This window comes from Zea mays, chromosome 1, assembly GCF_902167145.1.
Source record: "Zea mays cultivar B73 chromosome 1, Zm-B73-REFERENCE-NAM-5.0, whole genome shotgun sequence".
NCBI classification, from domain to species: Eukaryota; Viridiplantae; Streptophyta; class Magnoliopsida; order Poales; family Poaceae; genus Zea; species Zea mays.
The window spans coordinates 279,903,495-279,930,900 of NC_050096.1; the positions used below are offsets into that span (position 1 = coordinate 279,903,495).

At 46.8% G+C, this 27,406-nt stretch overlaps 1 protein-coding gene across 1 annotated transcript; it reads right to left on the reverse strand.

The window, feature by feature from the left end:
- Positions 1-671: 671 nt before the first annotated feature.
- LOC100101544 (growth-regulating-factor-inteacting factor1) lies at positions 672-3,818 on the reverse strand. The gene is given in 4 exon segments (NM_001112560.1): positions 672-1,132; positions 1,261-1,345; positions 1,925-2,001; positions 3,588-3,818. Coding segments are annotated over 4 exon segments (684 nt in total). The 5' UTR covers positions 3,678-3,818; the 3' UTR covers positions 672-700.
- Between the last annotated feature and the right edge of the window lie 23,588 nt (positions 3,819-27,406).

Sequence of the window (27,406 nt, forward strand, 5' to 3'; positions counted from 1 at the left end):
GCTGGATCCGTGGCAAGCAAGCGCCGGGCCACAAGCTTCCGCAACCGATTGGTTCTGGGCGCTGCCAGATAAATATGAAATGATCACATGAATAACAGTTCCGGCCCATTTAATTGAATTAGGCCTGCGCTACACTGCATTTGTGTTTAAATATGTGGGTCACCGTCGTCGGACCGACCCATTTATCGGGCCGGGCCGAGCCAAAGCACGCGGACCGTCATATCTGCCCATACCCAGCCTGCTAAACGGGCCATGCCGGCCCGGGCCCGTAACCTACCGTGCCGGACCGTGTTTGGACCGGACTAAATTCGTGCCGTGCCACGGACCAAACGGGCAGCCCGCACTGTTTGGACATCTATAGATCAAAATGGAACAGTAAAGCGTTTTTTTTTGTTAAAGATCATCAACACTGCATAGAGTGTTCGCGCAAACAGGTCACCAGCAACGTTTCATACTACATTTGGGAGAGAACCTGCAAATACATCCAAAACAAGTGACCATGCACGCATGCATGCATGCTGGTCACTACCACCTCCAGGTTCCATGGAACAAACCTACCTCCTTACCGGCCACATACTAGCTAGCTAGTGCTACCATTACACTACACTACTACCCTCCTCGTTCCTCAAAGCTACCTGCTAATCCTGCTGCTATGACATGCCGGTGTGCCCGAGCCGATGCCAGTCTTACAGCGTCTTAACTAACTGCCTTCTTCCTCGGTGCCGACTTTGAGGTACTCGCCGTCCCCGCTCTGCGCGCCGGAGCTGGTTCCACCCCGGACGTCAACCGACAGAGAGGTCGACCCTTCCTTGGCGCCACTGCCGCTGCGGCCAAAGCCCGAGAACATGCCGGCGTTCATCATGTTGTTGCCGGCGCCTGCGCCAGCACCACCACCGCCCATGCTGGCCTCGCCGTGGAGGATGCTGAACCCGCTGGTCGTGCCGCCACCGCCGCCCCCTGGAGCCATACCCAGCTGTCCGTGCGCCGCCTGCTGCTGCTGGAGTGGCGACAGGGACGGGTGCGCGTACATCATGGAGGACCGCGCCGCCATCAGCGACTGCGGGTTCATCATCTGCCCGGACTGCGGTGGCATGTACCGAGGGCCCGGCTGCATCATCAGGTTGGACGGGTACTGCAGACATGACATGACATGCCAAGTGAGATGAGCGACGCAACCCTTATTTCGCTAATGACGAAAGCGCTTTTGAGTGTAGCAAGGGCCAAGCAAGCCGACGATGAGCTGGCATTAGCAGTACGTACCTGTGATAGTGGCGCGGTCTGTGGCGGCTGGCTGTCAGCGATGGCGGCCAGGTACATGAGGTTGTGCTGGAGCTTAGCTTGGTGCCTGCAAGACAGCATCAGGTGAGGTGGCAGTGGCAGACACGAGAACACTCAGCCTCACACGGGGATATCTATAGTTCATTGCAGTGGCCAGGAGAGCATGCATGCTATTACGACTAGGAACGATTATTGAGAAAGAAACATCACAAGTTGCATTAGTTAAGGAAAAACTATAGAAGGTGTGATATATGACATTGACATACGTAATGCCATTAACAGGCCACAAAACAGTAGACTGAACAAAAACAGTAGTACATGGTTGGTGCTACAGAACTAATAATCGCATGCCTTTATCACGTGAAGTGAACATTTGGCAAATATATTCAATCGATGTATGAGCCACAGCAGACTACCAAGCATCATCGGAGTGCAAGTATGGAATAATCGTTCCTCGCGAAAGGAGCGTTTCAACAAGAAACAAACTGTTTAATTAACAGTCAACAAATTAGCAGGCTTGTTTGCTTGATGCTAGACTTAAACAAAAGGGCATTCTTGTCCGGTTTCTAGAGTACAGCTGCTACTACATCCATAACCATGCATAACAATCACGCAGGAGAGGTGAACATGAGACTCAGCAACTCACCGTTCGCACTCCTCCGCCTTGCCATTGTTCTGGTTGTCGAGGATGGCCAGGATCAGCTGCTTGTTCTCGTCCAGGTACTGCACAGTTTCATGATCAAAAACGTATTGTTAAGTATGTCACATTCCAGTGTAGACGCTTTGTATCCACCGTTGACTGAGCATTTACTTTCTCTCACCCAACTACTGCAAAGGAAGAAATCAAGTGCTGCTGTCTCCTATATCCTCTATTTCTAACTTTATTCTATGAATAAACACGTCTATAGTACAAAAACAGTGTTTTACGCTTAGCTGGACTGCTGGAGACAACCAAGTAAACAATGCTTAGTTCATCCCCAATGAACTGCCTTGGAGATTCAATGATTTGATACCGCGGGTTTTCTCACTCAAACGTAGTACGTCTCTCCCAATCTAAAGATCAATCATTGACTGACACGGGAGCATGCAAACATAGGCATCCGGCAAGGCCAGGACATGCCGTCCGGGCCGGGCCCCTGGCTGTGAGCATTTCGGCGTTTGGCTGTGAAGCTGGGAGCGTTTTAAGGGTCAGAACAGTCAAACACCAATGGGCGGCCGGCAGTACAGAGCCGCGCACGCGAGCCTACATTCGCTACTCTCTACCCACATGAACTCCAGGATATGGACCAGATCATGCTTTGCTACAGCACCGCCAATGAGGGCCGGGCCTCGGCCTGCCTGTGAGCTTTGCGTTGTGACCACTCCGGTTTGTCTGCAAAATTACTTTGACAAAAAAAAAACCACAAGCATGTAGAACTCCTGGAAGATATTTGATACTAGAATACATTTTTATATGTTTCCTTTGGTGGAATATCCGAAGCATTTGATACCTAAGCAAATCTCACAGCTTTTATATGTTTCCTTCGGTGGGAAATATCCCACACGATGCAGCCCGGTGGTCCAGGCTTTAAAGATCGCTCGGCAGGAGGAGACAGGTGCAGGGAGCAGGCCTGGCATCGTTTACTGCTCGCGAAAAACAGCAAGGGGGTGTATGATCATTCACTGGAGGTCACCAACCAGACAGAGCTACAAAGGGTTGGGGGTTTAGATGCGGAGGCAATGGAGGTAAATCATGTGAGCCACAGCCAGGGGGGGAATAGGACCAAAATAGACTGCGGCAGTTTGAACTGCAGAGGAAATCAGTAGCGATGGACCATCTGAAAACACTTCAATATAAAATGGCACAAAGGTATTGGATCGATCGAAAGATGAGAAAAGAAAAGAAATCGACACGAAGAACAGAAGAGAACCGGAAGCCCTCACTATTTCGAATATCATAAGATCAACAAAAGGAGGAGTGTATATATATGCAGTTGCCAAAAAGACTATTTATATTAACAGATAAAAAATATGCAAGTATTAAAAGTGAAGAACTAACGCAGAGCAAAATCTAAGAAAGCAAGGGATAGGGAAAGATACAGGGGAGAGGGGTAAAAAAATGCGAAATAGAGAGATGTTAGACACATACAACGTCTGATAACTCTTGACGAGCAAACGATTGCCAAAAAAAAAAACAAAGCAAAGACGAACGGCGAAAGAGAGCCCGGATCCGAAAGCGACAGCGAAGGAAAGTTGAGGGCATAAACGAAGAAGAAAAGATCCGAAGACACGAGGATAGAGCGGGCGCGGGGCTGGGTTCGGATCAGGACCTGCTGGATGAGATCGGTGGTCACGGCGGCAGGAGAGGTGTAGCCCCCCATCATGTTCTGGTTCATCTGCATCAGGTGTTGCTGCTGCATTCCAGAACCACCACTGCCAAAAAGCTTACGCTCCCTCCCTGCCGGCCTCTCTCTCTCTCTCTCTCTCTGCGCAGCCTACACGCCGCCGCCGCCGCCGCCGCCGCTTCCCCTTCTGCGCAGCTTCTCCTCCTCTGCGGTTGCTTCCTCTGGGGAAAAAGCTGGGGAGGGAGTTCCGTCCCCCTGCGGCTTCTTGGGGTTTTGGCAAGATGAGAGCGGCGGGGTTTTGCGCAGGTCAGGCCGCTGCTGCTGCCCGTCTCTCGTCCTGCTTTTGGTTCCCTTCTCTTTAAAAAGAGGGAGGAGGAGAGCTATGCTTGACGTGTCCCTCTGTGCCAAAGTTTTGAAATCGAGTAAACTTTACAATGCCATGTGGTACTGATACGGTAACTTTTGTGCCAGCCAGCCTAGAGAAAAGCTCGGTAACTTTTCTTTCGCCCCAGGCCCAGGGGCTATGCGAAAGGATTGGGGATTTGATTCTTTAACAATGACCATGCAAATCAAGCTCAGGCTCATATGCAGTGGTTGCGTTGTCCGCGTGATTTATGCGCGTCTGCACGCGCGGATAGTATTCATGTCTGGGGCTGGCACTGGCAGCAGCACTGTCATGCTGGCCTTGCAGTAAAATATTGTTTGTCAAAAGCAGCCGTTCTAGGTTCAGGGACTGCGTAATCTGGGGCAAGTTGTAGTCAGCAGGATAGATTTCGTATTACCGCGCCGTGTCCAATGCTCGTTGTTATAAATTATATAATCCGAACCGTAATCTGGATTATATATATAATCTAGATTACATAATAATGTGGTTATAACCGTTCGACAAACTATAGTTTGATTTGGATTATATAATATAATAAGAATGAAAATATAGTTTGCATGCCGGTTTAAATAGTTCACGTTTAAGTGAATTTTTGGTTAAAAGTGAACTATTTAAACCGGCATGCAAACTATATTTTCATTCTTATTATAAATCAATTTATTATAAAAAGAATATAGTGTAATTAATCTATTCATATTTATCTATATTATAATTGATACTTTTTATCTACAACTGATCAAATTTGAGATACTCAAACCTGATACCGTGTCACAATTACATTCTTTCTGTACTCCTGTCATATGCTCCACCGTAAAAAAAAATTCTCGTTTCCCAAATCAAACAATCCTAAATTTGACTAAAACGAAAGGACGAAGACTTATAGTCTTAGACTATAGGGTAGATTAGAGTTAAAACCTAACATAAGCTATAAAACAAATAAAATAGTCCTATTTTACACTAACATTATAAAAAATAGTACCAATATTTACGTTTTGATTAAGTTATTATACAAAAATATACTCCAATCAATTTAATGATACTTGTTACATATTATAACTATTATTTTATATATTTGATTAATTAGGATATCAGTTAACGCTTAGAAGATATTTTAAGTAAGCATTAAATGGGCCACGATATGAACATAATGCTAACTAGAAGAGAAAGATAAATAAGAGAGAGGTAAATTGTTTCATGCCTGACGTCGTGCTTACATATGTTTTTTTACTTTATACTACACTGTTTACAGAATAAATATTGATATAGAGAGTGACATATGGGATGTGATATGAATGTTGTTGAAGACAACTTGAAAACCCATTTTGGCTCATGAACTCGAAATCCACTCGCGGTTTTCGCAATGTTGGTGTTGCCCATTTCCATTCGAGTGGATTGTGCCATATAGTCGTTGACAACCTAGTGCTTGCATGTTGCATCCTCGCAACGCCTCCTCTATGGCGTTTGTGCACCATCCCTCACCAAAAGATTGTCTCGTAGGTACACTACAGTAATTCGACGAGTAACTTGGAACTTGGACCAACTTTAGCAGACTCCCTGTACCACTCTCAATTGTACCACTCTCCATTCGCAATTTACGTGCCCAACGAAACTATTCATCCTCTGAGTAGACTCATCACAGTGTGTAAAATGCAAGGAGCTATCTCTACTCCATATTTTCACATTGTATCTTTCCTTCCCTCAACCAAATGGTCGTCCTCTTTCGTCCACCCACACGACCCACTGCTACACAATCATTGGGATCCCAAGGGAACAACTCAAGGAAGGGACAGAGAGGAGCATCTCCGGCGAGGTTAATACATTGCCGACGACGAAACAGAATAATGAGAAAGACTCACAGTGGGGAGCCACTTTTAAAAGGCGCTCGTCGATGTCCACATCAGCCCGACCAAGTTCTCCGAGGCGAGCGGTCCCTTTTCGGTGAGCTCCATTTGTCTTTGACTTGAAGTGTCTTTGTTATCTGGCCCATGGCTCGATCGATCGTGAAGATGTCTGTAGAGAAATCAACGCTACAGGAATTCACTTAATTCCCGTCGGCCTGAAACCGACGGGAATAAGCCCTAAACCGACGGGAATAAGTAATTCTCGTCGGTTTAGGGCTTATTCCCGTCGGTTTCAGGCCGACAGGCGTCCCTTGTCGGGGATAAGGTTATCCCCGTCGGCGACTGACGGGAATAATTAATTCCCGTCGGCTAGAAAGCGGCCGACGGGAATTAAGGCTAACTCCCGTCGGTTCCCTAGGCCGACGGGAGTTATTAGTTAATTCCCGTCGGTTCCCCAGGCCGACGGGAATTAACTGGGTCGACGGGAGTTAGTAGCTAATTCCCGTCGGTTCGACCATAGCCGACGGGAATTAACTGGGCCGACGGGAATTACCCTATACTGCTACAAAAACAGCACTAAATTATGTCACTATTTCTGCACACATAACATATATCAAACATAACATAAATCACATATGACAGCCACATTACAAACACATGTAGAGATACGACATCCACAAACACATGCATTTAGACATAGTATTGAAACATCAAACAACGAGTACGACATAGTATTCAAACTTAACATCCACCAACGTGTACGCCATAGTATTCAAACTTAACATTCACCAACATCAAACAACGAGTACGACATAGTATTGAAACATAACATCCACCAACGAGTACGACATTTCAAACATAAGTTTAAGTGTTTAGAGATAACCACCACTTGGGTGGTTAGAGCTTTGACCGCTGCCGCCTTCACCACCAGGAGGAGGGAACGCGAAGAGCGAGTCAACAAATCCAGTCCCTACTGCTGGATCAGACCCACTGCCACCCGCTTCAGGCGTAACCTATGCAACCTTCATACAACCTAATATGATAAGTTAAATCTATTCAATAAATAACATCAAATTCAACAATTTAATAGAATAAGTTAAATTTATTATAATAATAGAATTAATACTTATACGTAACATCAAGGCACACATGTGATATTAAACTAACTCTATTCACACTCTAATCACATGTTATATTAAACTAACTCTAATTACACTCTAATCACACCCTAAACTAACTCTAATCACATGAAAGTTAACTCCCGTCGGCCATAAAAAACCGACGAAAATAAACATTTATACACACATTTAACAATAACACTCGCATTTACATTATAATTCGAACCATAATATACCTTAACGGTCCGGGGCGGCTGCGGCGCTCCGCGGCAGAGACGTTGGTGGCGGCGAGCAGCGGGCGACGCTTCGGGGGCGGGCGGCGCAACGGGGACGGGCTGCAGACGGCGCTCCGGGGCCGGCGGCGCGGCGGACGGCGCTCCGGAGGCCGGCGGCGCTCCGGGGGCGTGGGTGGGCGGCGCTCCGGGGGCGTGGGCGGGCGGCGCTACGGGACCGGCGGCGCTACGGGGGCGGAGGCGGCGCGGCGGACGGCGCTCCGGGGCGGTGACGGTTGGGGGCGGCGCTCCCGGGGCGGCGGTGAGCGCGCTCCTAGGCCGCGGGCGGCTGGCCGGCGTCGGTGGTGAGCGGCGGCCGGCGTCGGTGGTGAGCGGCGGCCGGCGTCGGGGGCGGTGGTGAGCGGCGGCGGCGTGAAACCGAGAGAGAGGAAGCGAGAAAATGAGCCGCGCGGGATGACCGCCGGCACATAAAGAATTAATTCCCGTCGGCTGGCGTCAGGGCCGACGGGAATTAGTTAACTCCCGTCGACTGGAGGCTGGGCCGACGGGAATTAAAATAAAGCCCGTCGGCTGGCGGCTGGCCGACGGGAGTTAAAATAAAGCCCGTGGGCTGGAATTGAGCCGACGGGAGTTATCTAATTCCCGTCGGCCCGAGCTCGGGCCGACGGGAATTAAAATGGTCGACGGGAATCTTCCTGATTCCTGTAGTGCAATGTACCTTCATCGACAAACGGAGACGCGGTAGTGCCTCGGTGAGGAGCTCAAAAAGGAAAAGGAGAGGATGGTCGAGGCCCTACTTGACGCATAGGCGAACGAGAAGTCCTGCATCGACCTAGTAGAGGGGTCAAGGAAGGATCGAGAGGCATACGTCCTAGTGCAGCTTGAACGAGAGTGGGTTGTGGCGCGTCTCCAAGCGGTGGAGAGAGGAGGATATACGGATGTGAATTTTAACATGCAAATCCAAAACCCGACGGGTACCCGATCCGATGAATGCGAGTACGGGTGAAGATTTTGAGTCTCTTCCATCCGTTTCTGGAAAATACCGTATTTATTTGGTACTTTACTATCGATAATGAATTCGGTAATTTTTTAGAAAAAGTATTAAATCTGAACTTGTCTTTGTAAATTCAAAATAAATCCATCCAAACTTAGGAAAAAATGAAACAAATTTTATTGTTTTCCTAAAATCAAGATCTATGTAATGTATGTAGTTTAGAGTTGTTCAAAACTTTTATGGATCTTTTTATAGTTTCTTTTCAATTATTACACTTGATACATAAATTCATAATTTGCACGAGGGCCTTAGAAGGACCAAGATGATATAAATTATGTTGACTTTCTAACTATATGTATGTGTGCATAGTGCTTGTCACTTGTATATGTGAGATGTTGATTTTTTGTTTTGTGAGATCTATCTATTACGGTCGTCTTCTAAGAGGATTTCAACTATTTTATTTACGAAGTTGGTTACAAAAATATCTGTCTCCCAAATTGGATTTACAGAGATGGTCAAAAGTAGTACATTTCCCAAAATCTATTAATGTGATCCGTCTATTCAAACTAGAATCTATTTTCTAATTGGTTCGTACATATTGTTGTATGAGATCGATCAAGTCATATGCATATATGTCTATTGTCTAGTGTCATGTTCTATGGTTTGATATGTTTATCGTTTCAAAATAATAGTTTTGGTATTTTTTCGATCGTTATCGATGCACTTTCGATTGTATATTTTTGATATCGACATTATCAAAATATCGATACTATTTTCGTTTTCGACAATATCATATCATTTTCGTTTCTGTCAAAATAATTTGAAAGCGAAAGTGGTGGAGCCTTTTTCGACCGTTTCCGGTCGTTTCCAACCCTACCGTAGACGGCCCATCGGGGGCCTTATAGGTGGACCATGAAGCACATCTATGTCGTGATGATCCGAGGGATATCCATCCCCCACAGGCACAATTAGGGTTAACCTAATTTACCCACAAGCAAACCAGCAGTCTCGCCCTCGCCAAGTTGTCGTCGCGAGCCTATCAGTTTGGTATGCAACGCTTCCTCCCTATACGTGTGGTGGATATGTCGGATGGCATCTGGTGCACTAGGACGAACCGCACGAGGACGTGAAGGACGTCGATGACTGAAGGTACTGCTCGACGCGTTCGTCTACATCGAGATGGCTTCCGCTACCCCGCGTGTCTAGTGATAATCCCGTGACCTATAACAACAGTAGATCTTGGTTTTATGGGGGCCGATTTTTTTTATTTTATGCTATTGTAGCTTCCCCATAATCCTTCACCAAACATGGCCTTATGGCAAAATCAAGAGAAGTGTATGTCTTTGACATTTTTTTACATGCAATTGTTCTATCAGTTCACAAGTGCATATGTGTGAGAAGCTCCTTAGCTGGGCAACAACCCCTCCCCCTCTGAGGTCATACGTGGTCACATCATTGCTGATGGTGATCGCATTGCAGAAGAGCGGCACGAACCGCAAGAGTAGATTAGCAGCTCGTTAGCAACAGTGGTTGCTCTGGAGTAGTTTGTTTGGGGAGGTTTGAGGTGTCCATAGCGGTCGGCACGTGTGGCCGATGACAAAAGTCGATTTGATGGGAGAAAAGAAACCGTCAAGTTACGACTTGCTGCTGAATGCGGACAACCAAATGACACATTGCAGCATCGAGCTACAACTACAACCAATGGCATACTGTAGGTACCATCGGTCTAATTTCATCAAAGACGTCGTCTATACCTTGCTTCATGACGATCCAATCCACGGATGGATGGATAGGAATATGTCGGGCTAGCTTAGCTTGGACGTGTTAGCTATATAGGATGCCGCGTGAGCCGTGAGGGATCGACGTGGTCGTGAGCTCCGCCGCAGCAGCGCAAGCGCATGTGCCTTTGGCTTGGCCTTGACACGCGCCCGAAGCCGGCCTGCATGCTCCGCCGCCTCGCGCTCGATCCCGGGGGAAGGGAGTGGCGCGGCCGGCCGCGGCAACGGTACCCTGCCTGCGCAGCGTCCGAGGCAGACCAGACCGGCCGCCGCCAGAGGCCAGGCAGGACCAGTCCACCACGCGCGTGGGAAATCTCATGGCCTTGTCGTGTGCATCGCTGCTATTACTCTCCCGAAAAAACTATCGCAGCTGGCACCAAAAGTTACAGCCGGGTTACAACCTAGCGGCCGCCTAGACGCCGGCGCGCACAGTCACATGCCATCCCACCCGCGCTCTCTCTCTGTCTCTCACCTCTTCTTCCCATGCATGCAGCAAAGCAGCAGCCAGCATGCATTGCCTCAGTGCCTCTGCCCTAGCTGCCGTGCCTGCGGACCGACGACGTCGTCTGTCACTGTGAGACGCTGATGAGTCATCTCTGATTCGTCTCCTCTCCTCGCACGCCCGGCCGGGCCGCGCGCGCGTGTGCTGTGGGCGACTGCCGACTGTAAATAAAGGCGGTAAAACTAGACCCGGGGCAATGTTTTTACCCAACAACAACAGCAGCAGCCTCACGCACCGCGCGCGGCGGCTCCACAGGTGAGCACGGCCGCGTCCTGCCCTCCTCCGCCACATGCTGCCCCGCACCACAGTGAGCTCGACTGCGCGCCGTCGCCGAGGCCCGAGGGCGAGGACCTCCGCGCGGCTCGATAGTCGGGGTCGAGCACGACAGCGCACCACGGGCGGAGGAGCTCGTGCATGCTCCCATGGATGCACCGTGCACACACACCCTGGCATGAAATCCAAACGAGCAGCTTCACTGTGCACCCTCGCTTGGTAAGGCTACACAGTACAGGACGTACATAACGATGGATCGAGCAGTCCCCCGCCCGGGTTTTCACCTTTTTGCCGTGTTACCACTTTACGGCCGCCTCTGGGTCGTACGTGCGGTAAAAAAAAAGCCTTCGATCAAAAGATCTTGCCTTGCCTTCTTGTGCCGTCACTCAACAGAGACAGGCAGTGCTAGCTGTGCATGCTGGCCCCCTCTTCGGCTTTTACTAGCTAGCGCCGGGCGCAAGTGCAACGGACACGTCCGAAAACAAGGACGACGCGTGCGTCGCAAATTAAAAAAAAAAAGGCTGTTGCAGCAGCAGCAGCAGTCGTGGCAGGAGCATGACTTCCAGTTCCGCCATTGTCACGGGCTGAACAACTCCAGACAACATCGTCCCGCCGGCGCGTCCCATTTCAAACGTGCAATCATCGGCCGCGCCGCACCGCAGCGCACCGGTCGTCGCCCAGAGCTAGCGAAAAAGAAAGGGGCCTGAAACCGAGCTGACCCCCCCCCCCCCCCCCCCCCCCCCCCCCCACACCACCACCACCACCACGAAGGCGGGTCGAGCGAGCGAGCATGCCAGCGCCCACGACCCGTGGCCGGCCGCCACTGCCAACATCGGACGGGCACGCGCAATCGGCGTGGTGGACTGACTGGTGCTTGTGGATCCGGCCGCCGGGCGCCGGGCCTCGGTCGCCTGGTGATGGCGATGGATCCCGCTGAAAGGGACGTGCGCCTGGCTTGCGAATTGCGATGGTCCCTGCGCTGCCGGCGCGAGGGGCACCGCGGGCGGGGGCCTTTTGACCGTCCGATCGATCAGTCGCCCACCAAACAGCAGGCGGTGGTTACCCAGGTTCAATCACGAAAAAAGGCACAGCTAGCTAGCGCATAGTACAGGTCGCTAATCCCATGATCGGGATCAAAAGGAACCGAGAAAACCCCTTCAATGTTATTCAAATTTATACTTATCTCTTTAATACTATCAGAATTTATAGTTTTCCTTGAATACCATCAAATTTAAATTTTAATTCATTGAATGTCATACACTTAGTTTTAACGTCGTTAGGTCCATTTAAAGCAAATCCTTCCAATACCATTACAATCTACATTGATTCCTTCAATGCCACTAGAAATTGATTCGATCTGTTTGGTTTTTAAAAATTTCATGCAACTACCTGATGATGAATGACTGTTCGTGAATCCGTGACAACATTGAGCCCTAGTATGCACAGCGGCGCTGCCCGTTTGTCATTGCCCAAGCTATGTTTAGTATAGTACCAAGTAAGCTGCCTTGCTTGCTCCTTTCCACGCATAAAGATCAAGTTTAATAATACACTCGTATAATAGTTAGGACATATAAATCTAGAACCCTTGGATCGGTTTTTCAGATATATCAGCGAGAAAATCCCTCCAGTGTCGTATTTTTAGCGAGAAAAATCCCTTCAAATCCAATTTTTTATTCTTGAATTTTAAAACCCAAACAGAGCGAACCAATTTCTAGTGGCATTAAAGAGATTGGTATAGATTTTGATGGCATTGAAGGGATTTGCTTTAAATGGAACTAACAGTGTTATCTTCAAACTAACGACGATGACATTAAAGGTATTAAAATTTAAATTTGATTGAAAGGAAGCTATAATTTCTGATGACCTTGAAGCGTATGGTATAAATTTGGATGGCATTGAATTTTTTTTTCTTAAAGTGAAGCTATACAGCTATACCTGCCAGGCTGGACTCTTTAAGGCTCTTTTGAATCTCATAACCTTATTATTTTCTATGTCTAGATTTTATTTTTTTGCCTTTTTATAATAACATATCAATCTTATCCTTAGCTAACTATAAAAATAATTACTCCATTTGTCACAAATAAAATTTGCTTTATCTTTTTAGTTGTTTCGAACACTAATTAATGTGTTTGTCTTTGTATATGTGTCTAGATTAATCATCATTCATTTGAACATAGACATAAAATTTAAGAGCTAAAATGACTAATATTTTAAGATGGAGTGAGTATGAATTATCTTTGTACTAATAACACAGATTAGATTTTGTATGGTTTTAATATAACATGTATACAATAATCGTTGTCTAACAAAACTAAAATTCACACACCTAGGGTTGGTTTGTTTGGAATTATAATATGTCTAGATTATATAATCCTGCTTATTCTCAACGAAGTGTTAGTTTAAAATAAATTGGATTGTATAATTTAGGCAGATTATAATCCCAAACGAATCGTCCCCTATATTTTAGCAAGTCCTTGTTTTGTACACTCATACTCCTCCTATCTATGTAAGGATGCAAATCAAAATGAACTTGACTTTGACGAAGTTTTTTTGAAAGCACCACGTGATACTGCCTTCAGAAGAGTTTAGATGCAGGACATGGGATTGAGGGCCTGTTTTCCTTCCTTCCTAAACCGTCACAACTTGCCTAATATAGTCGCTCAAATTGAAGAACTAATATTATACAGTATAGTTAGACATATTATGACGCATAAGATAGGAAACCAAACAGACTCTGAACCTCATCGAGCGGCTCCTCCCTTTGGAGCCTTCACCATTGAACAACTTGCCCATGTGCCCTTGACAAAGCTTATATTAAACATATTGATATTTATGACTCTAATTAAATTCTGTACAATAAAAATATTTTTTACAATTAGTTTAATGATACTTATTTTATATCATAAATATTAACATTTTATATAGCTTTGCTCAACATCAAAGTGTTTGGTCTCCAAAAAAGGCATTCGCCTTTTTATAGATGGTGGAAGCACTATTTAGTTGCTAAAATCTAAATACACCAACAAATTGTCTACTACTAACTAAAAAGTGGAAATAAACTACACAATTTAGTCAATAGATTATTAGTTGCCACATTTTTTAGTCTATTAGAACAACTTACTAAGTACTACCTCTATTTAAATAACAAATTTAGAGATATTATTGGTTAAACTGCTTAAAAGTTTCATCAAAATGTATATATATGAAAAATAAATGGCAATCAGCTATAATGATGCTTATCTGATACCAAATATATTTATAGTTTGTACATACAGTTAGTTAAACTTCAGATATGTTAATTTCGTACAAGTGCATGATCTTAAAGATGAAGGTAGTAAATATGATTCGGCCAATATAATACTAGGGAAAAAAACTAGTACTGAGTGGTTCACTTTCCTCGCCAACAGCTAATAAACTAATCTCTGGGGGCACACATCTTATTTTTGATAAGTCAACTTTTCATGTTTGAAAAACATACTACATAACAAATATTATTAAGTTAATGCCAAAGTATTATTTCTATATTAAATATTATATACATCTTCTTTGCCGAAATAAACGTCTCTATGGTATTCTTATATGTCAACTTTCTTAAGTTTAACTAGATTGATGTGAAATATTAGTAATATCTACATTCTAAATAAATTTTATTACAAACATATATTTAATATACTATAAATATCAATATTTTATATATATCTTGCTAAAGTTTAAAATTGTTCAGCACATCGTCAAGCGCATTTATTGCGGCGCAGTACAGTACTGATATTAGTACAATACTTTTTATATAAAAATCTAGTGAAATGGGAGAGTAGGTGCTGTATGCATTGAACGCCATGTGATGTGACAACTGACAATAAATGCCGGTAGGGCTTTTATATGGCCATCATTGATACTGGTATTCGGACTGGACGGCCGGGTGCAGACACTGAGAGCCTGGTGACCACGTTTTAATTGGAGCGTGTGACCATTGCGCTTGCGCAGCGCAGGGAAGGAAGACTGGAGACACGTCCAGGTGTATGATGCTGATGGACTTTTAACGCCATTCCGGTTCATTTGTGTGTCATAAACAAATGAAGCTAGCTAGCTACATTTAAAGCCAGTTCCGGGTGGCGCCAAGCCAAAGCGGGCATCATTATCCAGAGGACTAGAGGAGGGTGGCCCTGTCGTGAGCCTGACTGGCTGATGAGTGCCTGACCGGCTGACCTGACCCTGACTGAAAAAAGTTACTAGCACGAGAGGAGGAGGACTGGAGGAGGAGGGTGGACCAGAGCTAGCTAGCTCTGCTCTCTGAACTGCGCTATCTCTGCACTGCCGCTGGACCACTGGCTGCACTGCATGCGTAGGAGGACATGAGCTGACGGGGGCAATGGTATGGCACGCAGCAGGTGCAGACTGGGGCGCGGCCAGAGACGGCAGTGTGTGGGTGAATGCAGGCGTGGGGGGGGGGGGGGGGGGGGGGGGGGGGGGGCGCCAGCTCGTCGCGAGAGGCCGCGCCCGAGAAAACGAGACCGAATCTTTGACCGGCCTCGCTCCGCCGGAACGCCCCCATCCATGCTGCAGCCCCAGTCGACGACGACGACGACGGCCACTCCGCTCCAGGCCCCCCACCTCCGTCACTCTACGCGGTCACGTCCGTACTCCTACGACAGGGCGACAGCCCCGCGCGGCATGTCGATCACGGATCATCGCGTGCGAAAGCGAAAGAAAGGGAAGAGGGGCGCCATCACCCTAGCGGAAGCTTGTTAGCTGGAAGTGCTCCCCTAAAGCCTAGTGCTAGCACGAGCAAACCTATAGGTACTAGGGCTGCCAGACCATAGATAGCTAGTAGGGAGCAGCAGCAGCCGTAGCGGTATGTGCCGGCGTGCCGGTTGGCTTTGCAAGCCCATGCCAGCCTAGCCTAGCCGGCTAGCCTAGACATGTAGCCACTAGCCAGGCATGCATAACGGAAATGGGCAACTGCATGGGCAAACGGCTCGCCGGCCACGGCCAGGGCCAGACCCCTCCTGACCTCTGCTCGCCTGTCAGCTTCATGTGTCAAATCACGTCCTGCGTCGCTGACCGTGCATGCAATGCACGTACGTACAGTCGATTGGCGCGAGCAGTTCATGCATGCACGTACGTATGGCCGCCATGGAGATTCGTAGCCTGCCAGCAGGCAGCAGTAAATGGCACGCACGTAGGAGGACTCTTGCAATTAGAAAGAAGAGACCATCAGCAGGGTACAGTAAATATACGCTGCACCCTGCGCTTGCAGCTGCAAAGTTCAAAGCTCTTTCCCGCGTTTAGGCCACTGTACGTACGTAGCGTGCGGTGTATGCATGCTGCAGGGGTCCGAGAGGCCGAGCTTGCGACAGCGTTTTGTATCATTTCCAGTTCAGTACACACGATGATGGCGACGACGATCCGCAACAGGGCGTACGGCTACTAGCAACCTCATATTACACGTAACAGGATGATGGCAAAGATGACTTTACCGGTTCCCAGGTTTCCTTCTTTGTCGAGTGCCAAGGTCATAGCACTCGACAAAGCTACCCTTTGCCGAGTGTTACACTCGGCAAAGTGACCAGGATGATCCTTTTTATTTGTTTTTGCTATTCCATCCAAACAAACAAAATATATATATCATTCACATCACATTATATATCAATCGCATCACAGAATGAACACATTTATCATCAACACCATATATATATCACAAAGTCTCACTAATATAAGTCTCACAAATATAAGTCAGGATCATCACAAAACAGATATAAGTCTGGATCATCACTAACATCACCAAGTATCTCACAAGACCAAGTCTAACTAACATCACCAACACTCACAAATATAAGTCTGGATCATCACAAAACAGATCATCAACGAGGTGGACATCTGGACTGGTTCGGCGAAGGGCTGGACGAAGCGTGAGGGTTGTTCGACGCCACCGATTGACCCTGCACAGAGAAGAGATTGTATATGTGAGAACATATGAATATATATCATGCAGTGCTAAAATTTTGATACTCACAAGAGTAGTGAACTCAGCAGGGTCAGCTGCAGGGAACAACGGAGGTGGTGGAGCATGACCCTGTGCGGCGCCAAGGCTCTGCATGTACGCGAACATCTCTGCCATCCTCTTCTCGAGCTCCTCACATTGCCTCCTCTCATCATCTAGCTGAGTCTGTAATATTTCGCCCTAATGTTACGATAATGCAAAGAGAAGATATATAATAATCAATGAACGATGAATAGATAAGGAATAACCTGGAGTTGCTGGATACGATGTTGTGAGTTGTCCTGCCGAGGTCGTATGGCTGGGCTCGCGCTCGTGCTCCTTGCTCGCACCTGAGAGAGAGTGGGAGTGGAGGACGAGTCAATTGCCCCGTCGGCAATCCAGTACCGCCCATGCCTCTTGCCTCCTCCGACCTCATGAGGACATCTCCGTCGATGTCCTCGGTCCTCGGATCGTAATCTGGCCCATGGACCTCCTTGGCCATGGCGGTGTACTCACTGAGGCGGCTGTGGATGGCGGGGTTGGTGTACGCCTCGGGCCCGTCATCCGGGTTGTAGGTGACATCGGATGTCGCCTCCCCCTTGTGGGCCATAGCATATGCCGAGAACGTGGAGCAAGGCGCGCCACCATGTGCCGCCGACTGCGAGAAAACCAACGAGATGGTTAGAAATCATGTCTAATCGAAAGTTATATACCTAAATAAAAAAGAGCGTGTACCCATGCTTCCGCGTATTTGCCCAGGCTGCGGCTGCCTTGATGGTGGGAGCGACCTTGCATCATCAAACGCCGTTCCCGGCTAGCGTTATGCGCCTCGTCCCACTCAGCCGAGCACCACCTCTGCACCATCTGCTCTCAGCACTCAGGATGTGCGGCGCACCAATGAGGAATCATCTAAAAAACAAGTACACGGCATATCAAAAGATAAAATTAAGCATATTTAGTACCAATAATAAAGTTTTGTATTTACCTGCAAGTACTGGTCCGGAGTCAACGACATGGTTCGGGCGTCCTTCTTGGTCACCTTCTCCCCAAGGACGGAGCCGTGGTAAGTGACGATGGCCTGGATGCGCGCCTTGTAGTGCATGTCCACGACGAGCTTCTTATAGCTCGTCGTAGCCACCACATCCGCCCTGGCCTCGTATCCAGCCTCGCATCTGAAGAAATCCTACATACAAAGACGATGTATCCATACATTATTTCAAGAATATACAACAAATGCGACTTATTAAACAATATAGTGCGAGAAAGACTTACCCACAGCTCTTGCTTCACCCGCTCCGCCTTGTTGTTGAATTGTCTGTCGTCCCGATCTACTGCATCGAGAGCGACAGCGTAGTGGTCGAAGGTGTATGCTGGCCTCGTCACTCCGGCATACTCGACAAGTCCAGGGAAGTGTTCCCTGCATAGAAGGCCGAGGATGCCATTGGGGTTGCGGCCGTGACCCCCTGCAGTCTCCAAAATCATCCAAGACCTGTCCAAGTGATTAAGATAAAGTATTAGTTTCTATTATTAATTTGAACATATAATATGAAAAAGCAACAACAACATCTAAAGTTACCTACCTCTCTCCATCAGGTCGTATCAGCGGACGTCTGTCATGAAGTATGAGTCGCGGAGGGAGACTCGCGGGACCTCGCAGGTAGATACTCCTCGAACCTGAGACGTCCTGCTGAGCGGCGGCGGCGTCGTCGTCCTGCTGCGCCGCATCGTCGTCGTCCTGATGCGCCGCATCGACAGCGGCTTGTTGCTCCACCTGCTGCTGTACGGCGTCGTCCTGCTGCGCCTCCTCCTCCGTCCTACGGGTGCTCCTCCTCCCCCTCCCCCTCCTCGTCCTCGTCCCACCGCCCACCATCTTTGTTCAACAATCTGCAATTAAGAGTAAGCAATTAAACACAGATAAAAAAATATGTATTTAGAAACATATGCAAAATAAATGAAATATAGCATTACATCGATTAAAATCAATCTTCATATGTGTCCGGGTTAGCCGGATCATAAGTGTCATCATCACTATCAACCATTTCATAGTCAACACCATCTGAAGGCGCAATTTTGTCATTGGCATTGCCTTCAAGCATTTCTAAGTCATTCTCATTTTGCACCTCATCCTCCTCATCAACAACCATTTCATCATCCGACGTTTCAATATCTACTTCCATTCCGATTGCTTCGGTTAAGTCTATCTCAAATCGCCCTTCGAGTCCATCTTCTTGGAAGAACTCTCCGTCATATGTGTACGGGTCTAAGTTATAATCTTCATCGTTTGGAACAGGTAATTTAGCGTGCGGTGATACCTTATACACAACATCCCAACCCTTAAGATGTTGTTTCGTTTGGCACGCATATGGAAGATAATACACTTGTGTGGCCTGTTGGGCCACAATATAGACATCGTCTCCTGGTAAGATGGAATCCTGTCGAATTTCGATTAGCCCAAGATTAGAATGTGTCCGTCTCGTAACTTCAGGGTCAAACCAATGACATTTGAATATCACTGGAGTAAGAGGTTTGGAACCATAAAAATTGAGTTCATATATTTCTTCAATTCTTCCATAATACTCGACATCGTCAAGCCCGGGCGTAAAGACTCCAGAACACGTGGTTTTTCGATTGGGCCGACTTTGGTCGTAGCTTGTTATGCGAAAACGGTATCCATTGACGTCATACCCAGAAAATTTCCTGACCCTATAGGCAAAGCCATTGGCTACTTGTCTCAACTCGGCACTCATAGACGACTCTCTTTGGTCCTGCAAGTTCAAACACACTAGATTGTTATATTATTCGCACGTAAGAGCAACTTCAAATGACAAACTAAGCACGTACCTTACGTTTAAACCAGGAAATGAAATCGGGCAATCCATTTCCCGCACCCTTTCCAAGAAGGGTATCATATTCCTGTGGAGTTGGGTCCCTTGATCGACGCTAGAATTCATGAAAAAATTGCTCCATGTATGGCGTCACCTCTTGAAGGTTGGTCAATACATATAGCATGATATGGCGCCACTCTTCATGTCTCAGGGTCTTGGTGGTCGAACCACTCATGCTTCCGAGTTGCCCTCGAAAAATGCTGAGGTTCGATTCATTGTCGCCATCATTGTAACGAGGGGGTGGATTATGCACGCTCGACAGTTTGTCACCATAGTAAGTTGTTGTGAAGTTTGACACCTCCTTCAGTATGTATGCCTCTGCAATGGAAGCCTCGATTTTGCATTTATTTCTACATTTCTTTCGGATAGTCTTTAGACATCTCTCGATTGGATAGCACCAACGTCCCTGCACGGGCCCCCCATTCGTGCCTCATACGGGAGATGAAGAATCAAATGCTGCATCGGATTGAAGAAGCCGGGTGAAAAGATCTTCTCCAGCTTACATAGTAACACAGGTGCCATCCTTTCCAAGTCTGCAATCATGGTCCGAGCTAACTCTTTTGCACAAAGCTGGCGGAAGAAATAGCTCAACTCTGCAAGCGCTAGCCAGACATGCTCAGGGACATAGCCTCGAACCATCACCGGAAGAATTCGTTCAATCCATATGTGGAAGTCATGACTCTTCATCCCTAAGACTCGCAGAGTAGATAAGTTCACCCCCCTACTAAGGTTAGCTGCATACCCATCAGGGAACATTAACATCTTGATCCACTGTAGTACTTCCTTCCTCTGGGCCCTGCTCAGGACGAAATCGGCCTTAGGCCTTCTCCATGTCTTACCACCACTAGGCGGCTTCATCTCTTGGTTTGGTCTATCACATAACTCTGCCAGATCCACTCTTGCCTTTACGTTATCCTTTGACTTATCAGGAATCTCCATAATTGTTGCCCAAAGTGCCTCGACGACATTCTTTTCAGTGTGCATCACGTCAATGTTGTGTGGAAGGAGCAGGTCATCATAATAGGGGAGCCGAGTCAAGCCCGACTTATGTGTCCACATATGTTGCTCACCATATCCCACAAAACCACCTTCTGGGTTGGCCACGAGACCATCTATCTGTTCGCGAACTTCGGCACCAATCATCATTGCAGGTGGGCGGTCTGTCACCACGACACCTTTCGTAAAGTTCTTGATGTCTAGTCGGAATGCATGGTCAGGAGGGAGAAATTGTCGATGTTTATCGAATGACGAATATTTACCACCCTTCTTCAACCAAATAAACCTAAGAGCTTCCTTGCAAACTAGGCATGAGAACTTACAGTGAACACACCAGACGCAAAGTAGCCCATACGCTGGAAAGTCATGCATGGAGTACTGGTACCAAACATGCATTTTGAAGTTTGTCTTCGTAGCTCGGTCGTACGTCCATACCCCTTCCTCCCAAGCACGAACCAATTCATCAATCAAAGGCTCCATGTACACGCCCATTTTATTCCCCGGGTGTCCAGGAATTATCAACGACACGAATATGTTCTGTCTTTGAAAGCATACGTCGCGGGGGAAATTGATGGGGTTAACGAACACGGGCCAACATGTGTATGGGGCAGTAGTCATTCCATAGGGATTGAACCCATCTGTGGCCAGCGCAACACGAACATTACGAGCCTCTTTGGCTTTCTCATGGTGAATGGCATCAAAGTGGGTCCATGCTTCACCATCGGATGTGTGAACCATCTTGTCAGGATTGTATTGTTTGCCTTTTTTGTGCCATGTCATCTGTTTCGCGGATTCCTCTGTCATGTATAGACGCTGGATCCTCGGTATGAACGGAAGGTGGCGTAGGATTGTCACGGGGATGTCGAGCTGCCTCATCTGTCCATCACCAGAGTCTACCTCCATGAACCTAGACGATTTACACTTCGGACAGTACTTTGCCTCAGTGTGTTCTTTCCTAAATAGGACGCAGCCCTTCGGACAAGCATGTATCTGCTCATACGTCATCTTGAGTGCACGAAGGAGTTTCTGTGCCTCGTACATGCTCTTTGGCAGAACGTGATCCTCCAGAAGCAGGCTGCCAATAACTGTCAACAAACCATCGAAGGCGTCTCGACTCATGCTATACTGCGACTTGAACGCCATTATACGCCCAATGGCATCCAGTTGAGAAACCTTTGTCTTGCCGTGAAGGGGTTTCTGTGCCGTGTCAAACATATCGTAGAATGCCTTTGCGGTCGCCTCTGGCTCGTCCTCTGTACGTCTTTCGGCGAACTGTGCCTCGTGATAGTCGTTCAACATGTCCGCTACCCCGGCATCAGCATCGTAATCCTCGACGCATTGTCTCACCACCTCCTCTCTCGTGCAATGCGCTTCACCATGGAAGATCCACCGAGTATAGTCCGGCGTAAATCCATTCTTCCAAATATGTTCTACCATGACCTTCTTTGGTTTTCTTTTCCGGTTGTCACATTTGCTGCATGGACAAGGGACTAGGCTAGCTCCTTTAGCAGCTTCGCCATATGCCCGTTCCACGAAAGCATCGGTCTTCCTAATCCATTCAGGGGTGACATCATTACGTCGAAGGCGTCCCGTGTACATCCACTCACGGTCCTCCATCCTCTAACATATATAACCGAGTATAGTTTAATATAGACATGTAATGCATGTACACTACGTTCGTACCTTCTAATAGGTGAGGATAGGTCCTAATCCCACCCGCGGTTGCGTAGATGGAGTTAGTTTCCATGATCTACTCCGATCCGAGATAGAATTTCGGCAGCACCTCCCCGCTGTTCTCCGGATACACGTCCTGACAGGGAGAGTGTACTGTCCGGAGAACAACAGGGAGGTGACGCCGAAACTCTGTCTCGGACCGGAGTAGAGCATGGAAACTAACACCATCTAGGCAACCGTGGGCTGTCCAAAAAACGTGGACAATTCGAAACTGATACATTTGTAGATATGCAAAGATCTGCATATCTACACCGTATCTCTTTCGAACGGGAGACGCCTAACTGGGTTACGTGATCTACGACCATGATGCGGAAATTAAGGTTATACTTAGGGTGACGGTGGAATCAGGCTAGCGGGGCTGTGGCGGGTTGGTGCAGTGGCGACGCGACGCGGTGCAGGCAGACCCGCAGTGGCTAGGAAGACAAGTATCTTCTCTGTAAAAAATAAACAAGCATGTCAAAAAAATCGGCAGCACTTCCCCTGTACGGGGAGGTTTCCAAAACCTGCAAATAGATCTAACAACACGATGGCTGACACGCACATATACAAACGACACGATGAATGCAAGTCACATCTAAGTGGCATCCATATCCACCATCACACATATTTCAACGGCATCCATATCCACCATCACATTATGCCAAATTAACACAAATTGTATAAACTCTCTAAACACACATACTAAACTAATTAAACTCACTAAAGTCACTATATTCACTAAAAACATATAGTATAAACTCACTAAACACACATACAAAACTAATTAAACTCACGAAAATCACTAAATCCACTAAACACATATACTATAAACTCAATAAATACATACTAAACTTATTAAATTTATTATACTCACTAAATTCGTCGGAGAGGGACCGGGGTAGAAGACGGGACGGTGTTGGGTCGGCGATGGCGCTGGCGCGACGACGGTGGGCGCGGCCGGCGGTGCTCGCCGCGGGTGCGGGAGGCCGGCGGTGCGACGACGGTGGCGGGGCGCGGCGGTGGGGGCGCCGTAACGGCGCGTGGGGAGGCCGGGCGGCTTGACGGGCGGCACCGACGGCGAGCCGGGAGCGTGGGGCGGGCGGCGGTCGCGGGCGGCGGTGGGAGCGGCGGCGTGCCGGGCGGGTGGAAGAGAAGGAAGTGAAAGGAGAGAAAGAGAGAAGAGAGCCCGTCGGGCGGTTAAGTTACCTTCTTTGCCGAGTGCCCGCGATCCGGCACTCGGCAAAGATTTTTTTAAAATTTAAAAATAAACTTTGCCGAGTGCCAGATCTCGGGCACTCGGCAAAGACGCCTTTGCCGAGTGCTAGCTGTAGAGCACTCGGCAAAGATGTGTTCTACAGACTTTGCCGAGTGCCAACGGACAGACACTCGGCAAAGCCGTCTTTGCCGAGTGCTAACTGGACAGCACTCGGCAAAGTATATTTTATTTTTTTTATTTTTGGCAACCAAACTTTTTGTGGTATGTTCCTACACTATGTAGACCTACAAGTACCATTTTGGTACAATTATAAAAGTGTTTTTTATAACTATTAGATTTAGTTCGTTTATTTGAATTTCTTCGGAAAATTCATATTTGAACTGCAGGTCACTCGAAACTTGGGAAATCGTGCATGCAAAAATGATACCCGTCCTATTTAGCACAAGTTACGACCGATTCCAGGAGCGGACCGGAAACTTCGAGCAACATGCTCACTAAACATGGTCATGAACTTGCCATCCACATGTTTAAAAATTGTATAAAACACAAACAAAGTCAAAATCATGAAACTTGTCCACGTGTCATGATATCATATGTACAGGTTGTGATAAAAAATTGAAAATGTTTGGACAAAGTTGTAAGACACTATGTGTAGAAACCTAAGAGAACTACACATGAAATCATAAAGTTTCAATGTGGATCTCTTAGGTTTGTACAGATAGCGCGTCATAGTTTTCTCGAAATTTTTTCATTTTTTTATCACAACCTGTACATATGATATTATGACACGTGGACAAGTTTCATGATTTTCTGACTTTGTTTGTGTTTTATACAATTTTTAAACATGTGGATGGCAAGTTCACGGCCATGTTTAGTGAGCATGTTGCTCGAAGTTTCCGGTCCGTTCCTGTAATCGGTCGTAACTTATGCTAAGTAACATGAATATCATTTTTGCATGCACGGTTTTCCAAGTTTCGAGTGACCTGCAGTTCAAATCTGGATTTTCCGAAGAAATTCAAATAAACGAACTAAATCTACTAACGATTGAAAACTCTATTATAATTGTCCACAAATGATAAATATAGGTCTACATAGTGTAGGAACGTACCACAAAAAGTTCGGGAGACAAAATAAAAAAAATAAAAATATACTTTGCCGAGTGTCTAGAGAAGACACTCGACAAAGCGTCCTTTGCCGAGTGCCCAATATGTGGCACTCGGCAAAGACTGACGGCCGTCAGCTGTAGACGGCCGCTAACGGCCCTTTGCCGAGAGCCGTCTTTGCCGAGTGTTTGACTCTCGGCAAAACAGTCTTTGCCGAGTGCTGGGCTGTGCCGAGTGTCCCGCACTCGGTAAATAAGACCTTTACCGAGCGTAGGTCTTTGCAGAGTGCGGCGCTTGGCAAAGTCGGCTTTGCCGAGTGCCCGATAAAAAGCACTCGGCAAAACCGCCGACACTCGGCAAAGCGCCGAATTACGGTAGTGCTTGCGACAACGTTTGTATCATTTCCAGTTCAGTACACACGATGATGACAACGACGATCAGCAACCGGGCGTACGCCTACTAGCAACCTCATATTACACGTAACAGGGAGTACAATGCAGGAAGGTAGGCCGTTATCGTCGCCGGCCACGGCTGGTTTCCATCAACGCTAGCTCGGGCGATCGAACTGGTCTTTATATCCCTGGTGATCGAGTGAGTGTGTGTGAAGACGTTTGATGGCTCGAGGAACACGGAGTATGATTTCATGGTACTCGATACGTAAAAAAGGCTGTTGTTCTTATTTTCAGAGAAATCAAATAACCCCTTTGTTAGACGGTCTCAAGTACAATATGCAAAAATAGAGGACGCGGGATTATAGATTACATTGTTTAACCACTATCGGAATCGCGTTCTTTGTCGAGTGTCTAAAACACTTGACAAAAAATACTCGACAAACATTTTATCGGCAAAGGTTATTTACCGAGTACTTTTTTCGGACACTCGACAAAGACTTTGTCGAGTGTCGAAAAGCACTCGACAAATTAAGAATCAAAAAAACTCCAAAACAACAAAATATTTTTAAAATTATAGGAACAACTCTCCAGCCACTATCTATTACCATACCCACGTCCTAATTCCGGTATAGTGAACACTGTTTGTAGAGAATTTTTTTTGAAATAGGGGATGGAATAGCGAATCTGATTGAGATAGCCTAAGGCAATCTAATTTTCTTGGAAACTTAGATTTGACCAAACTTATAGAAAAAACACAAATATTTAGAACATCAAATAGGTACTACTATTAAAATATAATTAATAAAGAGTTTAATGATAATTATTTGGTACCAAAATCAGTGGTGGTTGCAGGAATGGATCAAAGGAGGGGCTAGTAATTAAGATAGGACTATTTTTTAGCTTAAACTAAAATATATAATTAATGTTTAATATGACAAAATAACAAGATATAATCCAAATCTTCAAAAAACATTTAGACTAAATAAGTAGGTATGAAATCTGTAAATACAATACTCAATATGTACCGTTCATGAGTTACGGTTGTGAGACAAATTTATCTTCTGAGTTCTTATGTCTCGAAAATACTTCAAAATCTTTTTTGTCGTCAATGTCTGCAGACATATATTCCACTCAATATAGCATAGTGTGCTATTATTCATTCACTTGTCGTACATTTTTTTTTCTTTCGATCTTCATAATCTTTATAGTAGTGAAAGCCAAGAACTGTGGGTAGCGACAGCTCGTAGCCGACCAACTGTGGCGCTGGTGGCCTGGCGAACCCATCATCAGCACTAACCCGAACGCGTACCCATCATCAGCACTAACCCGAGCAGTGCAGCACTGAAAAATATTGGACTTATTTCCTGTATGTCATTAAACATTATTTTCATCCTTGTATATCATGAAGTGGTATATAGTGATTTTTTTTTTTTATGTATATGACATTTGAGTCCAGTGACACACAAGGGATGGAAATAATTCCCCATGACACACAAGGAATTGCCCATGTAGTAATCAGTAGGTCCTGGCACGGAAAACATTTCGTGATTCTTATCGATCTCTACGTGGCGTGCAGATTCCCCGAAAATCTGCATGGAGTTTGATGAAAACCTCGTCGAAGTCATCAGGAACTTACTCTCACTGCTGAAGCCTCAGAATCTACGGCAATTGGTCTGGAGCTCACGTCTTCCACCGTTCCACGCGATTAACGCGGTCCGTATACATGTATATGTGGGCCTTCTCGTTTTACTATTTTCCCCCGTATTTTTATTGATTTGTTAATATACACCTACTAGGCAGCTAGGCGCAGCAAAATAACGCTACTAGTCGAGTTAGCAACGCGCGCGCCGAGCTCTTGAACTGATCGGGCGCCCTGCCTTGTCCGAACGGCGTGGTGTGTCGTCGCCCGCGCTACCGTGGCAATTTCCCGCTCGGTTCAGTGTGGCGCACGCACAGACCAATTCCCAGTTTGACAATTTTCCCGTACCGCGTGGTACCTGGTGCTAGTTGACTCTTAGCAAAAGTGCAAAACTCGCGCGAAACTTCACCGCAGTTTAGCATGAACAATCTGCCGCGCACGCGCAGCATTGCATAGCCTACACGGGACGGCCGGGCTCGAGAGAACGTGTGTAAAGTGTATTTATACTCACAATGCAAAGCACACTCTCGCAGCTTTACTGCAGATCGACCAACAGGCAACAGCCTCTATTGCAGAAGCAGCAGCAGCAGCCATCCACAATTAGTTTAATTGCTCCTTTCCGATTCCCCAGCGTGTAGCGCTGCAAAGACGTCAAGATGAGCATGGCAGTTGGTCAGAAGCTAGGGCCGTGCTCGTGCGTGAAGCTGTTGGTCGTCCTGGCCCTCGTGATGTCGGCGTCGGACGGCGCCGGTGCCT